The sequence below is a fragment of the Trachinotus anak genome, unplaced genomic scaffold, assembly GCF_046630095.1.
Source record: "Trachinotus anak isolate AG129_WGS33_773 ecotype Australia unplaced genomic scaffold, CSIRO_AGI_Tana_v1 ptg000019l, whole genome shotgun sequence".
In the NCBI taxonomy this organism is placed as follows: domain Eukaryota; kingdom Metazoa; phylum Chordata; class Actinopteri; order Carangiformes; family Carangidae; genus Trachinotus; species Trachinotus anak.
This window is the reverse complement of record NW_027273870.1, coordinates 10,244,416-10,255,469: the sequence shown is the minus strand read 5'-3', so window position 1 is coordinate 10,255,469 and position 11,054 is coordinate 10,244,416. Positions and strand designations below refer to the sequence as shown.

Here is an 11,054-nt window from a genome sequence, read left to right as displayed (position 1 = left end):
ATTTTTCTTTACAAAGTAGTTTCAACTATTTTTCATAGCTTTAGTTAACTGAACTGGATTTCTCTCTGTGGTAGCTTTCGACTGTGAAATAATTAGTGTCTTGCAAGATTACACTTTCAAAGTAGCTTCCCCAACACTGACAATTACATCTCAAAATCAAATTGTGACAATGTACATGTTTTGGGGGTTGTTACATGGTTGCGCAGACTGTATCATAATTAGACACATCATTGGTCATCCTAGTGCTTTCATCTTGGAATTCTAATATTTTTTGACTGCACCTAAAGTCACCAACCTGAAAGCCACAGTTTCAGGAAAGCTTGACTCTTGTTCCCAGCCTTTTGGCTTGTGACTTATGCTTGTCACACATAAAACAGCCTTTTAAAACCATATTGTGGTTTTTATGTGGACAAAAGTTATTAACAGTTTAATGACACAGTGGTTTGCCCAAGTTTCATTTGAATATGTTTCATAGGCCCAGAGGTGTGAAAGTAAAAGAAAAAGGCATCAGAGAAAAGTCAAGGGAAAATGTGTAATAATATAGGTTTAAGAACCCCCTCACCACCACATTGTACAGAATAGAACATTTTGATATTGCCAGCAAGCTCTAAAACAAACAAAACTACCACTACTATGACACATAATACTGCTAATACTAATACTAATAAGAGTAATAATAATGATGATGATGCCTGATGTCATATTTTAGGAGTGCAAATTAAATTCCACAAAATGATTAGCTTCTTAATATCTTTTGCTGTAGATAAAGGTTCAACACGGACACAGAATATATTTTTTATTTAACATAGGACAATAATAGATTAAATACATGTTATTACACCACGATACTTAACTTATTAAAAGTTTTTGAACTTATTTTTATTACAGTCTCCACAACTAAAACATTTACTACAGTAACCAATTAAAAAGTTGTCCATTTTGTTCTACTGACCATAATAAAAGAACATATCATGAGTCTATCTATAATAACATCAACAAAAAATTAATAATAATAGTCAATATGTATTAATTGACAGATGTTTAAGCACTATCTTCCATTTTTATCTTCTATACATAAATACAGCAATCATGTGCCTCCAATAATGCAAGCTCCCTAGTTTAAAGAAATCTCAGTCTAATATCTGTGACGGTTTACATACATCCTAATAATGTTTTAAACTGTAAAGCTGCTCACACTGCTTGCTACAGAACTATTGATCATACAGTACTGATTATGAATGTTAACTATCCAAAACAAACAACCTAAGCAATTTCTGGTGCATGTGTTGTTCAACTACATTTTATTTCATTTACTAGGTACACGGCCTTTCTGTGCACGGTGATCAAATGCTTGTCAAATAGTTGTCATGTTACAGTGTTGAGCATGGGAAAACTGCAGTGTCTGACACACAAACATCTGTTAATAAAATGTGTTGAGAGATAAGCCCTGACTGGGGCCACAGCTTGATCCAACATGCAAATTGTTATCGAGCTCATGATATTTGGAAGAACTGTATAAAGCCATTTAATGAGGAACACCTCATTGATAGGACAACTGTTTTCTTCCACAGAAGCCCTAACCTTTTGAACCATGACTTTAAGGTCAGTTCCTTTAAGATTTTCTGTTGCACATTTATGATATGAAAACAAAATCAGTGAATTTCTGTGGGCAGCTGAACAAGTTGTAAAGTCAAGATTGACGTATTATCACCATATGAAACTATAACGACGAATGTGTTAGCAAACAGTTGCCTCATTACAGATCCAGCAGAAACAGAGCAATCACGTGGAACTGTATTACATTCACCTCCTGGCGAATGTAATATTTGAGCTTAGTTTGGTCTTCAGCAATTCTTTAGCTGCTGTACAGTATGCTGCACTATGTTCACCAGCTACACGCTAACTCTGCCTGTCTGCTGTTTGATGTTGGTCAGTTAACCTACAGTGGCTTTATCAGAACTTTTTTTTGCTGACACAATCTGTTTTCTTCTGGAAACAGGGTTGATGACAATAGTGAGACTGTACCGGAACAGTAACATTGTGGGCCACATAACCAAATATTGAGGTCAAGTGTGCTAAAAATAAAAGTGAGTGGACCTGAAGAATCGTATATTAATTATCTGTGAGCTTGGCGCTATGGCTGTCACATTACACAGTCATTTAATCCATTGTTTTAAAAAATATTGACTAGTGCAGCTTTAAATTTTGGTTCTGCATTAACCACTGGATTACGTTCTTGGACCCATGATGTAATGAATTGCTGCTTTGTGCTGGGAGTTTCAGTCAACACCAGCAGCCTGTCCTGACAGGGTGGATCTGTGGAGTCATGTTTATGCCAGATATGGCCGCTGTTGTATGCATGCCACAACAGAAGCCAGGATTCGTTTAGCCAGGCAGCATTTTCTCTCCATGTCCAGCTTCATCTCCTTCCTCTTACCTGCAGGAGCAGAGGCACCGTCTTCAACTGCTGTGACTGGTTTTCATTTTTCAGGTTCAGTTAGTGGTAATCTGTGAATTTACCTTTTTCACATCATTGGTAGCACTTGTTGTTTCTTTGCATTGCTGTGTACCTCAACACACATTCACATTCTCCTATTGTATGATCACTGTCATTAATAAGTGTTATCAAAACTGCTGTGACCACCATTTTTGGCAAATACCAGCCTTTGTAGTACATGGAATTCCCATTTTCTATGTTATATTTTTTCTATTATATTATATTATATTATATTACATTATATTATATTCAACATCACATTTGCCTTCATCATGGAGCATCACAGGACACTGCCACGGCACCGCAATCTTGCCTAGTTTGTACTTTTATTTCATATATGTACCATTTTAATTACGTACATACCATCATACACACACCCAGTTTAGTGGTATGTACTGTCAAGCATCCAAATGGCTACTGACCTGTAAATAATAAGATAATGCTGTATCAAATTCCAGTGTCTCATCACAACTTGTGCAGCAGGTTACACTCACATGGCGACAGTCTGACGCAAAAAGAAAACATCACCACCGTCTGCTTTCTCTCTTTTTAAAGGCTTGCTGCCTTTGAAAATGGTCAAACTGTGTCGGAGGCAAACACTGCCCCAACTCTTTTAGCAACACATTTGATTGATGTCATTGTAAACAAGTTAACAAGCCACCTTCAGTTGAACTTGAGCTCTAGCAGCAGTGGAAGTCTGGCAACCAGCTGCAGCTTCAGCTTGGTCACCTTTCACCTTTAGTAAACACAGAAAGTTTTATCCACAGAATCAGTAAAATTCATGTTTATTTCTGTGTTGTAAAATTTAGATTATCTCTGAGTTAACCCATCTGATAATTTCACAAGACTACAGACATGTACTTCCATCTGGCTTTTGTCAAACTTTTCTTCCTGTCTCTATCCTATCATAAAACTGTGACACCTCTATGACAGAGTGGGGAACAGATGGTAAACCTTTTTGTGAATGATGAAATTAGCTGGACTGTCCTGTCACACTAGAGACCGAGGGGTCGGTCTCACATTTCAGCTTCAGCGGTGGCTCTGTGGCGTCAGATGCAGACATGTTTGAGGATGACTGAGTAGGTGTGGATGCATCAAAGCCCTTATCCATCCTGCCGTCTCCGTTTAGCCTCTCCTCTGCATGTCCTGGCGGGGACTCATGAGTGCGCATGTGCTTGGCCAGGTGGTCGTTGCGCATAAAGACTCGGGGGCATAGTGCACAGCTGAACTTCTTGGCTCCAGTGTGCGTCTGCAGGTGGCGCTGCAGTTCATCGGAGCGTGTGAATCTCTTACCACAGAAAAGCCAGTTGCATACAAAGGGCCGGTCCCCGCTGTGCCATCGTAGGTGCGCCTTCAAATGGGAGGTCTTAGCATAGGCTTTGCCGCAGCCGGGGATGTGGCAGTTGTGCATGTGCTTCCTCCTGCTGTCATCAGTGCTCTGACCCAGCTGTTCAGCGTGGACGCAGTTAGGGCAGCGACACACGGCCTGACCAGCGCCTCTGGAAGAGGAGCGGCGCTGGGGCTTGGGCCGGGCTGAGACAGAGGTCTCCTGTGGTTCCTCCAGGGAGAATGGTTCTTGCTGCAGCATTTCAGGGGCCAGTGGCTCCATCTTGAAGCCATCCTGGGGGAAGAGGTGAGATGAATGTGAAGCTGGAGCGTGTTGAGCTGGAGGAAGGGTGCACAGCTGTGGGTCAGAGCCGTAGGGCCCTAAAGAGGCCTGCAACCCCATGGAGCTTCCTGGACTCACTGAAGGCAACCCTACACCCTGACCCGTCTGCAGGTCTATCCAGCTCCCTGGTTGGACATCCCTGTGGAGGTCCCACCAGGAGGGGATGTTCATGTCTTCGGAGCTGCCACTAGTTGGTGCTGTCCGTAACCAGGGCTCGTAAGGGTGGGCCATGTGAGCAGCCGGTGCAGGTGTAGGATTCTGGATGTGGTCAGCTGCACAAGGTGTTGTTCACTATCTTCTGGGTAAGGCTGAGATTAGCACACGCTGGGACGGCAATACATTGAAAAAACCTGCAGAAAGAAAGAACAGACAAATTGTTATCTTTTCAAATCTTTCTCATCTCCCTCTCAGTTACATATCCTCAGTGACTTCAATGAAACACATCCAACCACTTTGATGTCTTGAGGTCATTTTTCTTAGTCTGAAAGACTTTGAAGTTAATCAGCTCCTGGACTAAATCCTCCTGTCTACAACATTTAAATAACCAACCCTGAGCACACCTCGTTCATTGCCATGGATACTGCAGTTCTCACGCTGCGTGGCCGTGGAGGCAGAAGAGAGGGGGAGACAGACGTGTCCAGACAGAAGCCTGCCACATGCATCCGCTGCCAGGTACTTCCCATGGAGGACAGTCAAAGACAAGCGCAAAGAAAACAACATCATCGGCTCCGTGCAGAGGCCGCGGAGCAGTGGGGGGAGATAAATGCTGGTGAGATGGGGGGAGGGCCGAGTGAGAGGGGGAGTGTTGACAGGAGAGCAGTTTGGTGAAGGAAGAAGTTCCAGGGAGGTATGGCTGCAGGCCAAAGTCTATTTGTACGTCTCTGAGGTTTGTGGAGATGAAACCTGGCAGACAGGAGAACCAGTTTTTTATGAATCACACATGATTTACAACAACAGCCCTCCAGGCAAGTTACAAAAGAAGCCCCGCAAAATGCCCCGCCTCTTACACACTGGCGGCAGAAAACATCAACAGTTACGGACTGACGACATTCACAAGCATGAGAATGGGAATCCAACAGTAACATAAGAACAATTACTCAATGTGTATAATTATGGGCACACGCTCTGAAACAGATTCCTGTCCCCATCACACAAATATGAACATCAGCAGCGTCAGTCAGTTAGCCAACCCACCGGAGAGGGAGGGCTTGAGTTTCTAAAGGTGACACAAAGCTTGTTAAAGCTCAGCAAGTCTGTGCAAATTTTTTTGAAGAGAAGCTACCAGCCTTCAAGACCAGTGCTTGGCTCCAAACATGTCCTAGCCCCAAACAATCCTGTTGACTTCCACCACACCCCCATCCCCGAACATCTACAATTATCTTTACAGCAGGAAACAGTAAACTAGTATGAGGCTTGAGAGACTGGAATCTTAGTCTTGAGATCACTTGGTGTGATACCATATTTGACATAGCAAACTGCATAAGATCGCCTACAAACAAGGAGTCAAGTGGAAGGCATACACTCTGTCTGATATGTGGATCCATTAGAGGCAGAGTTTGCACGTGGTTCAGCTCACAGGCAGCGTCACTCTAACAGTGAAGTAGATGGCAGTTTATTAGCACAGCCAAACCAAGAGTGTTTACACACACAAGCTTGAGTCAAACCCACTCTGAGACGCTTTCCAGTTGCAATAAAATCGTAAAGCAATTAGTATGAAATTCTCTAATGAAAGGTCCGGTGTTAAAGGTCAAGCTGATTTATTTCATGTCGGCCTGGAGCCAGAACTTCTGCTCTGTAATCTTTTGGGAATGCGACTCAGACGCACAGCAGAACGGTCCCCTCAACTCCACTCTTACTGACAAAACCGTAAACAAACCAAGACAGCAGCATCCTCTTCTGTAAAGTGCTGGGAGTGCTTCAAGCTCCAAAGGGAAACAGCTGGCATGGAGGGGCCCCCTCAGGGGGAACGGCAACCGGGGAGGAGCAGGATGGTACAGAGCAATGACAGAGCTGTGGTCATAAAACCTGCCCGACCAAGACCCAGCATAGCCCCCAGTTTACAAGTCTACAATCACGATGATGCGCAGAGAGGGAACAATGAGGAAGAAAGAGCTCTGTTGGTGATTTTTTAAACAGCAGCAGTACGATATGAGTTTTGTTTTTCTCATGGGCTTCATTTTCAGTAATCCAATATTTCCAAATTTGGAAGCCTTCTAATTATTCTTTTCCAACAGTGGCTGCCCTTAAAAATATATTTTGATGTCAATTTTCCAGTATAATTTCCAGGTCCAGTTAAACCCTCCGTCTGTCCACCACAAGCCTCCAATCCCATCTTATCCCAGACGTAGAATAACACAGTGACAACAGAAATGCTGACTGTCTGTGGACACTTTAAACACTCTAGTTTGGGTTAAATGGCATTTACAAGTAGTTTGTTTTAACCTGCTTGGAAGTACAAGATGGATGGAGAGGAGCACATCAGTTCCGCAGGGGTCAGGTCTCGCTTGTCAGGAGACTGAAACATGGTGTGGTTCAAACACTCTTCTGTTAAAATCTAAACTTTCCGACCTTTGCTGAGGGAATTCATAGAGAGGAATGAAACTGATTTTATATTTATAATGTGCTATGACTGGATTTGAACTACAATGTCATTTGTGTGAAGGATTAAGTTTGTGACATAGAGAGCTGGAAGGCTAATCGCTCTAAATGCTTTCCCTGCTCTTTAACTCTAATTTGACTATGATCAAGTGTAGAGATAGGGCTGGTATAGATGACAGCTTTACATCCTCAGTGATTCAGGAATGTCTGAGTGATGCTGATTCAGACACAATCACGTAAAATGCCTCCTCTGCTGCATATTTTACTAGAATTTTTACAGCAGTTCTTGTGACAGCAGCTTTTAACAGCGTTCTTTATCTTTCTCTTTCTTCTGAGCGGGCAGAGTGCAAACATGTATCTGTTTCACCTGTCATTTACAATCATCTGCCGCTGTATTTTAAATCTGAATGCCGACACACTTGCACATTTTGACTTTTTTATTGAAATGCACAAAAACAGGCTGCTTTCTTCTCGCAGTGCTGACAGTCACACACTGTTGCGCAACAGAAACACATCTGAATGCAATTTTATGTGTATGATATGCTTCAGTAGTCATGTCTTAATGTTCAGAGTGATTAAATATTGACTGTAGAAACAGGATTTAATCAAGATGAGACGTACAATATGTAACACCTATTCTCCTGGTTTTGTATACAACTCAAAATATACACTTCTAACTTTAAACTTCTGCAGCTATGAATATAAGTGAACAAATATAAGTACTTCACTTTTAATGCAAAGTGAAGTACTTAGTTAAAGTTACTTAAAATGATTTAACTTGGTATGTGTGTGTGTGTGTGTGTGTGTATGTGTGAGTGCATGTGTGTACACAGTATATACATTTTAGTTTACAACAGATAAAAAACGTGATGATACAATGTTTTAGATGAAACTACCCAACATTATATGATGTAAATAAAATTATCTTGAACTCCACCAGTTCAACACTGAAGTACCTCTTACATACTGTGAGTACTTTGTGATGCTAATAGTTTTATTTAAAATTTTGAATGCGGGAAATTACTGAACTAGACCTGAATATTTCTTCTACCACTGCGTATGCTGTATATCTTAATCACAGTTTCAGATTAAATACTGATCAATCACCACAGTGAAGCTACGGTATTTTTGAATGGAACCCTCCCCATGGAAACACATTTAATAAAAAACTCCAATCAAAACACATTAATTTAATGGACATTATAAAATCTCATACTGTACACGTTTTAATAACTGCTTGCCTACAATGAATAGTCAATCACTGAAACTATACCTGCGTATTTGCCTTTTATCTTACATTCTGAGAAAACTTTCATTACCCCCAATAAGTATCACAGGATCTCTGGGATCTGTTCCTATAGTTCCTATAAGTAGTCTACTTTAAATTTGCAACAAATGGAAAAGAAAAAAGATGAGCAATAATGGCATTAGATCAGCACTGAAATTCAACAGAAAAAATTAGTGGCACCAAACTTTCACAGCAGCGTTAACATGCAGATTTGATTCATTTTTCATAGAAAAAGGTGTGATTCCCCCCTAATTTGTCATTATTTCAAGTGAAACATCATTTAAGATTTTAAATTTTTAAAAGATTTATACTAAGATTTTTAAGAAAGGAAATGTGATTAAATGAAAGGCCATATTCCAATGAGGCCAACCCTCCACACAGAGGTCAGCAGAAAACTGTTAGTTAAATATTATTTATACTTTGATGTTATTATCCCTGAAAAACCTGGACTTTATATTTATATATTCAATACATATTAGTAAACAGGACAATAATTAAAACTTAAAAAAAAAAATTACAATATTTTTTACATTTAATTACTCTTCGGTGATTTTCTAATATCTGTCTCCAAGTTTTAGTATGTATGTTGTACCTACTGAATGTTCATTGAGACTTCTTCACTGAGACTTGGTTTTTTTTTTTAAGCCCACATGACGTATACGTGTGATCGAATGGTTAATGTAGTGATATCTGGCGATCGGTTGATTAATCCAGATGGCCTGATGTAAACGGACACGGTATCAGTGACAGTTGGCCGCAGTGATAGCAAATTAAAATCCTGACTTACCTGTTTGGCCTCGGACTTGCTGCTGCTGCTGCTGCTGCTGCTGTTTTCTTTTTGGAAGAAATGAAAGAAACTTCGTCTCAGCTCAGCACTGCCGCCTCTTCCCTTCGTCGACAAATCCCACAGAAAAGTAATATCCTCATCGTTTTCCGTCTGAGTTTCTCACCGCGGTCGGTCCAGGTGAGCGAGGCGCGCAGGTGAGCAGCATTCTGAAGTGTGACAGGCTGCCTGATAGGCTCTGCGTCTTGAGTCTCTCCAGGCTCCGCCCCTCCTCTGCTAGATTCCCCCCCCCCCCCCCCCCCCCCCCTCTTTGAAGATGCGCCCTCCGCGGCTGAAGGTGAGGAAACGGTTCATTGAGGGAGAACGCGGGGACCGAAGCCGCAGTGGACCCGCGTCAGAGCTGCCGAAAGTGGTGGAATATAACTAAGCGCATTTACGCAAGAACCGTGGGCCGATAAGTGGACTACAAACGTGAGGCGCTTTACCTGAGTGTTTCCGTTTTCTACTCCGCTGCACTTCAGGGGGGAAATAACGTGGCATCACCGCATTCATCTGACACCCACATATAATATAAACTTATAATGGATAAAACTAACCAACAGCATAAAAATGGCATCACCTCAATCGGCTACAATAAAGTGCTGCTTATGCATTGATGCATCACAGATAATAGATGTGTGACTCTGTGTGAAGTCTCACAGAAACTACATTTCCGTAAAGAGTAAAATGAACAGTATAACTGTACATAACACGAAAAAGATCCACAGAACACAATCTTAAATAGAGATATCTGTGAACAAAATTATGCTTGGATCATGACATGCTGAGCTGGACTACCTGTGGACCGTGTTTTATTCTGCCTGGATGTAAACTGGGGTATTTTAATTAATCAGTAAATATTAGTTACTGTATTATAGCTTATGTGCATAGCAGTTACTGACCTTGAAAATAAGAGTTTGAAATAAAAATAAATAACTCAAGGTCCACTTGCTAGCTTTTTCCACGGCTTTGCTGCAATCCCCTCTCTAAGTAAGTCAAATTACACATCTTTGTCAAAACACAGGTTGTTTTTCTCTGTTCCCAGTTGACACGAGGAGATGATTTTTAGTCTGCAAACTATATTACAACTTTAAATCTCATTCCTGCAGTAATATTCTTTCAAAACGACAAACTGTTTCATTCCTCACAAAAGATAAACTTATTAGAGATTAGGAACATCATCATAATATCTTATGTCACAGTTTGTTGTAGTTATGGTGATTCACCAAATTAGGATTTTATTTACTCGCTGTATGCACTGGTGCAGGAACCTTATGGGTGTAGTGACTGCAGCCTGTGAATCAGATGGTTGAGACCTGGAAATCCTTTGATTGCGGACACTCCTGAGAGGCGGTTAAAACGCATGCACAATACACAAATGTGAATCTCTTACTTGGCAGAAACCAGCCACTTCTGTGTGCACGAGTTTATCAAATGACCTAGACCTTTCAGAAGAACATGTGTATGTGCAGACCACATTTAAATGAACTGTGTTTAATATGACTATTGATCTGCTATAAAAAAGCTTATGCCAAATGTTGGATTTTTTCCAGCTTGTGAATGTGTATTACACATTTAAAAGTTTTTAACATTATCTTCCTTTGAGGCCTTTTTAAAAATTATTTTGTCTCCACGCTGAGTTAATTCCTTTCCTGTTACAGCATGTTGGTGGAGCAGCTTCAAATCAACTGACAAACACAGGCCACAGACAGGCCGGCGGGAAGGGACTTCCAACCCTCTCTGCTCCCTCTTTTTCTGAAGCAGCACTTTAGAAATGCTGAGTTTGAACTAATTACACGATGGTCATGTAATAGAACAACTGGGCAATCAGCAAATATTGACAAAAGTCCTGAGTCAGCAAGCACCTTTACAGATTTATACACACCCTCAGTTCATAAAGACTGATCACACTAATCAGGATTTGTTGTTTCCATGAGCACGTTACTTGACCAGCAGCTGTAAAAGACATTTGCATAGATAACAGACCATTTAAAGTATTTTATTCTGGAATAACTGCAAAGATTTCACACTCAGAAAATTGAAATCTAAATTTGTTGCAAGCAAAGTATAATTGAATTTAGTGTAATTAGTATAGTATCTCAGTGTCTCACATCTCTCAGTGTAACATACTTGTGCACTTAGAGGAGATCAGGCCGCTGAATTGAAGACCACACACCAC

The 11,054-nt window shown here is 41.0% G+C and overlaps 1 protein-coding gene across 2 annotated transcripts; it reads right to left on the bottom strand.

The window, feature by feature from the left end:
- Positions 1–783: 783 nt before the first annotated feature.
- sp6 (Sp6 transcription factor) lies at positions 784–9,071 on the bottom strand. Of its 2 annotated transcripts, XM_071505229.1 has the most exons (3): positions 8,840–9,071; positions 4,727–5,069; positions 784–4,516 (listed from the first exon to the last, which is right to left on the bottom strand). In XM_071505229.1, exon 3 carries the CDS (start codon positions 4,395–4,397, stop codon positions 3,471–3,473), a length of 927 nt encoding a protein of 308 aa, XP_071361330.1. In that variant the 5' UTR covers positions 4,398–4,516; positions 4,727–5,069; positions 8,840–9,071; the 3' UTR covers positions 784–3,470. The 2 variants fall into 2 exon arrangements, with proteins under 2 accessions (XP_071361330.1, XP_071361329.1); XM_071505228.1 differs by lacking the exon at positions 4,727–5,069 and having other exon boundaries at positions 8,840–9,069.
- Between the last annotated feature and the right edge of the window lie 1,983 nt (positions 9,072–11,054).

Excerpts from the sequence above, each read along its gene's own strand:
- sp6 (XM_071505229.1), bottom strand. The coding sequence starts at position 4,397 with ATGGCCCACCCTTACGAGCCCTGGTTACGGACAGCACCAACTAGTGGC.